General features: G+C 48.3%; 1 protein-coding gene across 1 annotated transcript; it reads right to left on the minus strand.

Annotated features, from left to right (window-relative positions):
• Positions 1-8,333: 8,333 nt before the first annotated feature.
• LOC136932832 (retinol dehydrogenase 14-like) lies at positions 8,334-10,644 on the minus strand. Its single transcript, XM_067228115.1, has 4 exons — positions 10,290-10,644; positions 9,711-9,953; positions 9,159-9,461; positions 8,334-8,885 (listed from the first exon to the last, which is right to left on the minus strand). The coding sequence occupies exons 1-4, from the start codon at positions 10,408-10,410 to the stop codon at positions 8,626-8,628; spliced, it is 927 nt and encodes a 308-aa protein (XP_067084216.1). The 5' UTR covers positions 10,411-10,644; the 3' UTR covers positions 8,334-8,625.
• Between the last annotated feature and the right edge of the window lie 830 nt (positions 10,645-11,474).

Here is an 11,474-nt window from a genome sequence, read left to right on the forward strand (position 1 = left end):
GGGGGGGGGGGGTCTAACTCACTGAGTGATAAAGAGGGGTGTTGGGAGGGGGGGGGGGGTCTAACTCACTGTGAGTGATAAAGAGGGGTGTTGGGAGGGGGGGGTCTAACTCACTGTGAGTGATAAAGAGGGGTGTTGGTAGGGGGGGGTCTAACTCACTGTGAGTGATAGAGAGGGGTGTTGGTAGGGGGGGGGGGTCTAACTCACTGTGAGTGATAAAGAGGGGTGTTGGTAGGGGGGGGTCTAACTCACTGTGAGTGATAGAGAGGGGTGTTGGTGGGGGGGGGGTCTAACTCACTGTGAGTGATAAAGAGGGGTGTTGGTAGGGGGGGGGGTCTAACTCACTGTGAGTGATAAAGAGGGGTGTTGGGAGGGGGGGGGGTCTAACTCACTGGGTGATAAAGAGGGGTGTTGGGAGGGGGGGGGTCTAACTCACTGTGAGTGATAAAGAGGGGTGTTGGGAGGGGGGGGGTCTAACTCACTGTGAGTGATAAAGAGGGGTGTTGGTAGGGGGGGGTCTAACTCACTGTGAGTGATAAAGAGGGGTGTTGGTAGGGGGGGGGGGGTCTAACTCACTGTGAGTGATAAAGAGGGGTGTTGGGAGGGGGGGGGTCTAACTCACTGTGAGTGATAAAGAGGGGTGTTGGTAGGGGGGGGTCTAACTCACTGAGTGATAAAGAGGGGTGTTGGGAGGGGGGGGGGTCTAACTCACTGTGAGTGATAAAGAGGGGTGTTGGGAGGGGGGGGGGTCCAACTCACTGAGTGATAAAGAGGGGTGTTGGTAGGGGGGGGGGGGTCTAACTCACTGAGTGATAAAGAGGGGTGTTGGTAGGGGGGGTCTAACTCACTGTGAGTGATAAAGAGGGGTGTTGGGAGGGGGGGGGGGTCTAACTCACTGTGAGTGATAAAGAGGGGTGTTGGGATGGGGGGGTCTAACTCACTGAGTGATAAAGAGGGGTGTTGGGAGGGGGGGGGTCTAACTCACTGTGAGTGATAAAGAGGGGTGTTGGGAGGGGGGGGGTCTAACTCACTGAGGGATAAAGAGGGGTGTTGGGAGGGGGGGGGGTCTAACTCACTGAGTGATAAAGAGGGGTGTTGGGAGGGGGGGGGTCTAACTCACTGAGTGATAAAGAGGGGTGTTGGGATGGGGGGGTCTAACTCACTGTGAGTGATAAAGAGGGGTGTTGGGAGGGGGGGGGGTCTAACTCACTGTGAGTGATAAAGAGGTGTGTTGGGAGGGGGGGGGGGTCTAACTCACTGTGTGATAAAGAGGGGTGTTGGTAGGGGGGGGGGGGTCTAACTCACTGTGAGTGATAAAGAGGGGTGTTGGGAGGGGGGGGGTCTAACTCACTGTGAGTGATAAAGAGGGGTGTTGGGAGGGGGGGGGTCTAACTCACTGTGAGTGATAAAGAGGGGTGTTGGGAGGGGGGGGTCTAACTCACTGAGTGATAAAGAGGGGTGTTGGGAGGGGGGGGGGTCTAACTCACTGTGAGTGATAAAGAGGGGTGTTGGGAGGGGGGGGGGGGTCTAACTCACTGTGTGATAAAGAGGGGTGTTGTGAGGGGGGGGGTCTAACTCACTGAGTGATAAAGAGGGGTGTTGGTAGGGGGGGGGGGTCTAACTCACTAAGTGATAAAGAGGGGTGTTGGGAGGGGGGGGTCTAACTCACTGTGAGTGATAAAGAGGGGTGTTGGTGGGGGGGGGTCTAACTCACTGTGAGTGATAAAGAGGGGTGTTGGGAGGGGGGGGGGTCTAACTCACTGTGAGTGATAAAGAGGGGTGTTGGTAGGGGGGGGGGTCTAACTCACTGTGAGTGATAAAGAGGGGTGTTGGGAGGGGGGGGGTCTAACTCACTGAGTGATAAAGAGGGGTGTTGGGAGGGGGGGGGGTCTAACTCACTGTGAGTGATAAAGAGGGGTGTTGGTAGGGGGGGGGTCTAACTCACTGTGAGTGATAAAGAGGGGTGTTGGGAGGGGGGGGTCTAACTCACTGTGAGTGATAAAGAGGGGTGTTGGGAGGGGGGGGGGGTCTAACTCACTGTAGTGATAAAGAGGGGTGTTGGGATGGGGGGGGGGTCTAACTCACTGTAGTGATAAAGAGGGGTGTTGGGAGGGGGGGGGGGGGTCTAACTCACTGAGTGATAAAGAGGGGTGTTGGGAGGGGGGGGGGGGTCTAACTCACTGAGTGATAAAGAGGGGTGTTGGTAGGGGGGGGGGGGTCTAACTCACTGAGTGATAAAGAGGGGTGTTGGTAGGGGGGGGGTCTAACTCACTGTAGTGATAAAGAGGGGTGTTGGGAGGGGGGGGTGTCTAACTCACTGTGAGTGATAAAGAGGGGTGTTGGGAGGGGGGGTCTAACTCACTGTGAGTGATAAAGAGGGGTGTTGGGAGGGGGGGGTCTAACTCACTGAGTTATAAAGAGGGGTGTTGGGAGGGGGGGGGGTCTAACTCACTGTGAGTGATAAAGAGGGGTGTTGGGAGGGGGGGTCTAACTCACTGAGTGATAAAGAGGGGTGTTGGTAGGGGGGGGGTCTAACTCACTGAGTAATAAAGAGGGGTGTTGGGAGGGGGGGGGGGTCTAACTCACTGAGTGATAAAGAGGGTGTTGGGAGGGGGGGGGGGGTCTAACTCACTGAGTGATAAAGAGGGATGTTGGTAGGGGGGGGGGTCTAACTCACTGTAGTGATAAAGAGGGGTGTTGGGAGGGGGGGGGTCTAACTCACTGAGTGATAAAGAGGGGTGTTGGTTATGAGGGGCCGTGAGGGACATTATTCAGAATACCCTCTCACACACACAACTGAAATGCTCTCACACACACTACTGAAGAGCTCTCACACACACTACTGAAAAGCTCTCACACACAACTGAAAAGCTCTCACACACAACTGAAAAGCTCTCACACACACTACTGAAAAGCTCTCACACCCATATGAAAAGCTCTCACACACACTACTGAAAAGCTCTCACACATATGAAAAGCTCTCACACACATATGAAAAGCTCTCACACACACTACTGAAAAGCTCTCACACACACTAGTGAAATGTGCTCATATACACAACTGAAATGCTCTTGCATAATATTGTGGAATATAACAGTTCAGTGGTGAATACGAGGAAGTCCACACTAGGAAGTGTAATGGTTGTATTTATCGGTCTCCTGAATTAAACCATGACCAGAGATTCCTTGGTGTTGCACCTGGCGCCAGCCACTTTATTTGCCGCCCTACACAATACTACTTCCTGACAACCACGGTAGCCTAGTAATGACATTCAGTACATGACAGGAAGTGCATGTGCTTTTACTGGATTTGAAGTAGTGCTTCAACCACAATGCATGATCCTTTGTTTTTCACGTCCAAACTTAATTTTTTGAGGTGAGAGGCAATGAAGAGGACGTTTTTTTACTAGTGCTCTGCAGTGCATTGAGTCATTGCAAAGTGAGGAGTCCAACAATTTCGGTCAGGAGAGACTTTATAGAGAGCTTGGTGATCATACACAAACTCTCATACACAGCATTTCTTGCTGTGTCCAGATATGATCATGATGGTAGTGATGTGTAATCTACTAGGATCATTGTATAGATGCTTTCGCAACTTGCTTTATGAACATGAGGCCAGACAGGGATCCAGTGATGTGACCAATCTGATACCCCCAACAATCTTGACTGGCCATCCAGGTTGGCCCCGATACAGCATAGCCGCCATACATTAATTGTAGAATAAGGTGAACATTTGTAAAGTTGTAGACTTTATATATATGTTTTTATATTACTTTGGAGATCTATGTACCCTAGCTACTTTATCAATATTCACCCTGTATTAAACTTAACTACACAATGTTGGTAATGAACAGCCTTTACATGTGGTTACCCTGATGAAAACGAATGAAAATAAACGGATTGATCTGTTGAGCTGGCATGCCCATAGTTGTTTTGTTTGTTTGAGAGAAACGAGTTGTCACGCGTTCAGACACAGCCTACCGAGAGAGAACCCCCAAGTGGATTTGTAAAATCAGCGAGAAATTCAAGGAGATGGACGACATCAAATGAATTCTCGAAGTTGAAAAGCATAGGTAGTCGTATGACCCCCAGCAACAATTTTACAAGGATCAATGCTGGGATATAGCCAATGCCATGTTTAAGTACCATGTCAGCGTAAAGGAAAGCTCAGAGTAGCTGAAAAGCTTGGTGACCGGCGCGGAGAAATGCGCACTGGAGTGAACAGCTTTTGCTCAGCCGTAGCCGATCGTAGCCGATCGTGGCGCTGCGCGGCGCTTCCAGGCGCTTTGCAGCCGGTGTGTCCCAGGCGTTAGACAGTGTTCTGATTGTCTCCGCTGAGGCCAATATGTTGAGTAACGCCGTTGCTTCGGCTAAATTGCTTGAAGGCTGTTGAGCACATGGTTGAGCTGACATCCTTGTGCACCTTACGTTTCATCTGAGACACCTTACGTTTCATCTGAGACACCTTACGTTTCATCTGAGACACCTTACGTTTCATCTGAGACACCTTCCGTTTCATCTGAGACACCTTACGTTTCATCTGAGGCACCTTACGTTTCATCTGAGACACCTTACGTTTAATCTGAGACTCCTTCCGTTTCAACTGAAACACCTTCCGTTTTAACTGAAATTTTCATGTGTGTATGAGAGCTTTTCATATGTGTGTGTGAGAGCTTTTCAGTAGTGTGTGTGAGAGCATTTCAGTAGTGTGTGTGAGAGCTTTTCAGTAGTGTGTGTGAGAGCTTTTCAGTAGTGTGTATGAGAGCTTTTCAGTAGTGTGTGTGAGCGTATAGCTTTTGTGAGTGATAAAGAGGGGTGTTGGGAGGGGGGGGGTCTAACTCACTGAGTGATAAAGAGGGGTGTTGGGAGGGGGGGGGGTCTAACTCACTGTGAGTAACTATTTAGCTAACTAGCTCATTTTTACTCACTACGACCACTGCAGTTGGTCGCCTCGATACACAACAAACTATGTCAAACCGATAACATAAAGATGTGTTTTATGGCTAAAAATACGTTCATTAACATACCTGTATATAATTGTGTTTAACTTTACTTGTGCTTAGCTTTGATGAAGCGTTCGCTGCAAATACGTGTATATTTGGACGGCTGCTGTTTGCCCTCCCCGGAGACAGAGCTAGCGTTACGTTTAATGTCATAAATCCACAATCACCTCCTCTCTGGGTTTTCTTTATGGGACTGAATTCTATAGAAACAGCCCAGGCTTGTCTCCTCTTCCATTACTGCATCCGATAGAACAACAACTATCCGGCTTTTTGGCAACACAAAAGCAACAGACTCAGTAAATGTCTGACTTTATAATGTATATAATAACTTTCTTATGGTTGGCGGGCAGCGGAAAGTCTTTTTTGCCCTCCAAGGGAGCGTGTCCCTTGGAACGTGACGTCACGTGAAAACTATGAATATGATGTGCAGAAGTCTAAAACAGTGTACATGCACTAGAGCCAGATCCAGGGCGTTACTCTCACTGACACACTGGAAGTGAGGGACCTCTGAGACTAAAGATCCAGAATGTCCTCTCCACACCACTGGGGGGCGACATTCCTCAGAGGCTGAGAGCAGCAAGAGAGCCGGACAGAGACATGCAGCTGTGGAGGAACCTGAGCAGAGAAGAAGAGCTCCAGTCACAGCCCCGCTCTGCTGAGCCACCAGAGCCTCTCTCTGTGTTGAGGAGACACTCGTCATGGTGGACAAACACAGGGGTTCCCAGAGACAGAGCCCAGGTACTTGAGAGGCTCCCCTCTGCACATCAGGCCGTTCATCACTCCCTAGCCAAGAGGGATGGAGCACACTAGTTCATGGGATTGATGAACTTGGTTGAAGGCTGTGAGCCAGTGTGTTGTTTTGGTGTGTGTGTGTGGACTTGTGGCATCAGTGTTGTTATGATTCTCCTCTGCTTCAATATGAAACAGTCATGCAGTCAGTCCCCATGACCAGACACTGCAACCATGTCTGTATACAGGTCACATGACCAGACACTGCTACCATGTCTGTATACAGGTCACATGACCACACACTGCTACCATGTCTGTATACAGGTCACATGACCACACACTGCTACCATGTCTGTATACAGGTCACATGACCACAAACTGCTACCATGTCTGTATACAGGTCACATGACCAGACACTGCTACCATGTCTGTATACAGGTCACATGACCAGACACTGCTACCATGTCTGTATACAGGTCACATGACCAGACACTGCTACCATGTCTGTATACAGGTCACATGACCACACACTGCTACCATGTCTGTATACAGGTCACATGACCAGACACTGCTACCATGTCTGTATACAGGTCACATGACCACACACTGCTACCATGTCTGTATACAGGTCACATGACCAGACACTGCTACCATGTCTGTATACAGGTCACATGACCACACACTGCTACCATGTCTGTATACAGGTCACATGACCACACACTGCTACCATGTCTGTATACAGGTCACATGACCACACACTGCTACCATGTCTGTATACAGGTCACATGACCAGACACTGCTACCAGCGCTCATGTAACTCATGTCTACACATAATACATGATGTCATCTTTTGTGACTTCACTGTCTCACCATCGTAAAAGTCTTGAAGTCACAATGCTAAAGAGAGAACAATATCTTCACATGACACCCTCCACTCCACCCCCATCCTTAATGTGAATCTAATAGCCATTGTGACAACCACGGAACGTTCCGGTAAGAGCCACACACAACAGAAGGGAAAAGTCACACACCAAAGGCCAGCTTTACCCTTTTAGAAGCATCTTTATGAGTCAAATCATGTTTTCAACCAACTGAGGAAAGCAAACAGGAGCGCGGCGGCCCTGGGCGTCCACACTGGGTGAGGAGGATGGAGGCGATGCAGGCGGCGTCCTCGCCCATCAGGTGGACGTGGGGGTTTAGGATGGAAGACGGGGGGTCAGATGGCCGAGCGGTTAGGGAATCAGGCTATTCATCAGAAGGTTGCCGGTTCAATTCCCGGCCGTGCAAAATGACGTTTTGTCCTTGGGCAAGGCACTTCACCCTACTTGCCTCGGGGGGAATGTCCCTGCACTTACTGTAAGTCGCTCTGGATAAGAGCGTCTGCTAAATGACTAAATGGAAATGGAAGAAGAAAGAAGAACCCCAAAGTGGGGAGAAAGAGCCCAGGAGGAACTGGAAAGAGCCGACTGCTGAGAGAAGATGGAAGGAGGTTTGAAACCGAGGGAGGAGGAGCAGGGAGGCAGAGATCCTCCAGAGTGGTCAGCTCAGTGTGGTCAGGGCAGGAGGGGCTCCCTGCTGGGTGGGAGGAGATACAGGAGTCTCAGAGAGACCACATTCCTCCTGCTGACTCCCTCCATGATAACTCACTGCTATGGGGAGGGGGGGGGGAGAGCGCTGTTGTGTTGTGGCAGGTTTAAGTGACCAAAATGCAGTGGCAGCTTGACTCTTCAGTGAGAAATTTCAACCCTGATACAGGAGTGTCAGTAAGTCTATGCTGGGAACATGGAATTATGTGAAATCAATAGTAGAATAGTTATGGCATTTTATGACATGATGGGTGTATCAAAGGAGTTGTGCTCTATATAAACTTCAGTCTATAAAAAACGTAAGGAAAAACAATTAGCAGTCACATCATTTAGCAATGGTGTGCAAATCTGCTGTCTACTTGTTTGTGCTTCAGGTGTGCATGAGTGGCCCCTAGTGGATCGCTGGTGGAACTGCAGGTGACTGCTGCCTCTAGCCAAGCATCAACAGTACATAGTTCTGCTGCTCTAAGGAGGGACACTAAAGAGTTCTGCAGAGAAGTCATGTTTTGGTCTCATTAAAAGATGTTCAAATTAATCCATCTCTATCCTCTGTCTGGTATTGATGCAGATTGATCTATTTTCAAATAACCAACCCCCATCTTACAGTAGCATACTTAAAAGAGTTCAGGTAAAACAATATTTGTTCACACCATAGACTGTATATGGTTCATACACACCCACAGATATTGCAAACACAAACATGGCCCAGTTGTCCACAGTTGACCACATGAACAACTGATATCTTCCCTTTCTATGGAATGTACCTACAAAGGCATTACCCTCACTCTCCTCTAGATGGTGATGTTGGACTGCAGGATGTCTGAAGGAGCCATTATGTCTTGGTAAGGTTGGAAAGGACTTCAATAGTAATAGATAAAACACTGAACATGCAAACTAGAATATCTTCACATATCAGTATTCAAGACTGAATAAACAAGTTCAATATCTCATGAATTTGTGAATAAAGATATTTCATAGAGTAACCTATTCAAATGTATCTGTTATTAATTGATTAATTCAGAAGAAAACATAACTGTTTAATGTCATAATTTGAAAGAATAAAAAAACGTATTTACAAACAATACATCATAATGCACAATGACTTAAATAAACACCAAAACAAACACAAAGTAACCAGTCTCTCCGGATCTCTCCAGACCAGAGTGACCAGTCTCTCCGGACAAGAGTAACCAGTCTCTCCAGATATCTCTAGACCAGAGTAACCAGTCTCTCCAAATCTCCTTAGACCAGGTTGACCAGTCTCTCCAGATCTCTTCAGACCAGGTTGACTATTCTCTCCAGATCACTTCAGGCCAGGTTGACCAGTCTCTCGCTGGCCTCCCACAGCTTCTTGGCCACTCCCTGGTCTCTGGCGAAGGGCCTCAGAGAGGCCGGCCGGCAGTCTGTGAAGTAGCCCCCGCTGTGCTTGGCGGCCTCGTCGGACACGGAGCACCACACCACCGTCTGAGCCCCCATCTCACACGGCACGAAGAACATCCACATGACCACCTGCATCAGCATCCTGAACAGCACCGAGTAGTGGCAGGTCCAGCTGCTCTGCACATAGCCTGGGGGGGGGGGGTTGGTGAGGGAGACATAGTGAGGGAGAGAGAGGGGGGGGGGGATAGAGGGAGGGACAAAGAGAGACACAGGTGAGGGAACGACAGAAGTAGCGACGAAAAAGAGACGATTACTTAAGTGACTCAATTCCTGAATGAGTGCCACAACATCAAGTCCACTACTACTAACACTCTCCAGCTAGTATGGTCACTGCCCAGCCCTCCAGCCCCCCTGCTTCATGCCTCCAGGCAGCCAGGGGAGAGCGTGAGCAGGACAGTCACCTGGGTGCACAGCGTAGGACGTCACCCCTTTCCCCTGGGCGATGCGGGACAGCTCCTGGGTGAAGTACAGGTTGGCCAGCTTGCTTCGGCAGTAGGTGAAGAAGGGCAGCAGGTTGTAGTTGAGGTCCTGGAAGTCCAGCTTCTGGTATTTGTAGTTGGAGCAGGCGAGGGTGACCACGCGGCTCGGGGAGCACTCTCTCAGACGGCCAAGCAGCAGGTTGGTGAGCAGGAAGTGACCCAGGTGGTTGACCCCGAAACACATGCTGAAGTTATCGTCCGTCCAGTCCAGGAGACCGGGAATACCTGGTGGGGGGGAGGAGGGAAATGGAGAGAGAGTGATATCATTTGGGAGGAAAGATGACATAGTACCAGTGTCAGATATACTGAGTGGTATCAATGTTTTTTGTCATGCTGTGTTTCGTGTTGTTGGGCTCAGCTGTCTATCCTGCTGTCTCTCCATCCAAACACATTTTGCAGACTCAGTCAGCAGAAGTTTCTGTGGTGTTCCACCTTCAGAGTGTCCAGAGACGACATGCTCTCCCAGACTCTGACCTGCGTTGTTGATCAGGATGTCCAGCCTCTTCTCTCTCTGCAGGAAGCTCTTACAGAAGTCTCGTATGGAGCGCATGTTGGCCAAGTCCAGCTCCATGTGCAGCACGTTGACACTGTGGCTCCTGATCTTGATGTCCCTCACTGCCTTCTCAGCCTTGTCCACGTCCCGGCAAGCGATGATGACACGAGCTCCACGCATGGCCAGGGCTATGGCTGTCTCCTTGCCAACCCCAGAGTTTCCTCCTGCGTGAGACAGACACACAGTAGGCTACCGCGTAAGACTATAGATTTAATGTAGTCCTTTACATACCAAAAGCTAGATCTGATTATATTTTTTATTATATGAAGTTACATTTCACAAGTTTCATAACATATTAGAGCAAGGACAGGATTGTTATGTCTATATTACATAGATAACATACAGCTGTTACTAATCGTGTGAATAATGTTTATTGGTCTGTCGCTATGTCAACGTAACAGTAACTTACTGAGTAAGTAGCGAGCAAGCTATTTCAGCTGTAATGATGTCGAGTAGATAACAGTGCTAGCTAGCTGTCAAGCTAGAGCTATCTTTCTTACCAGTGATAAGAACCGTTTTGCCATCAAGTCTTTTTAAATCTGTGCAGTACCTTCGCTTTTTTATCCATTTTAAAACTAAAAAGCTAACTAAACCAGCGACAATTGTATATAGAAGATACATTTTTAGAGATACGCCTACGCTTAGAGGAAAGTACAGCAGCTAGCTAGAGCTAGCCTTCAGATTCATTCCGATAGCGTTTGTCTTCTGATTGGGATTTGATCGTGTTATCTAACAAACATATTTGCTGAGAACGTCATCCCAAAAACCCAACTCTAACTAGTAATAATTTGCTTAATCGAAAGGAAGCTATAACCATCAAAAAAGGCAGAACGCTACGAAAGCTGGTGTAGGACAGATGACGTTCTAGCTGTCAAGATAGTACGCATGCGCGATAGTTTCCCGTATCCTAACTGTTTCATGTTGTACTGTCGCTTCACACGCGGAAAACATGTTGTTTGTTGTTGTTTAGAAAATGTTTTAGTTTTAATTTTGACTGCCTTGTACTATATCGAAAGCTGACAGTATTATTTCCATTCAAGAATTGGAAAGGCAAACGGGTGTCTAACAGTTTCCATCTGTTAATCAATTATACAAGTGAGTATGTGTTGGCCCGGGGGGTGAAATAACTTTATTTAAGACCTTTGTTACGATTGCTCAACTTGGCACAGTGATTTGTAGCTCAAGGACGGCCGAATAATGGGAACAAACTTGTAGAAAAGATTATGCTCGGTAGTTTCTACCATGAGGACCACGGCGTCAACGGTGTGCATTTGTTTTGTGGGAATAGTGATATTTTGTATTTGCAATGTCATTGGTGAGTAACGTAAGCTTAATGTCGTATACTTTTAGTGTAGTGTAAACGCAATTCACTGGCAATATTGGGAAGAGTGGCACTCCCAGAACTTGGGTGACACACAAATCAAAAGCAATAACTGAATTTCAGGAATGTTATCATGCTGTTGAAGTATTAACCTATGGCCTTGGCGGCACAACTGCGTGGGAATCGTGATATTATGGTATATCCTCAATAAAATATCCACGTGAAGATCATAGTGTTGGTTTGTTGTGATTTTAAGGTGAGGTCGTTTCCTCTCTAGGTCGTTCATGTGAGAGTCGGTGTGGTGAGTCACAGGGAGAATGCTCCTGCCACTACATGCGAGTCTCTCCAGGACTGCTGTGTGGAC

Source organism: Osmerus mordax, chromosome 24 (assembly GCF_038355195.1).
Source record: "Osmerus mordax isolate fOsmMor3 chromosome 24, fOsmMor3.pri, whole genome shotgun sequence".
In the NCBI taxonomy this organism is placed as follows: domain Eukaryota; kingdom Metazoa; phylum Chordata; class Actinopteri; order Osmeriformes; family Osmeridae; genus Osmerus; species Osmerus mordax.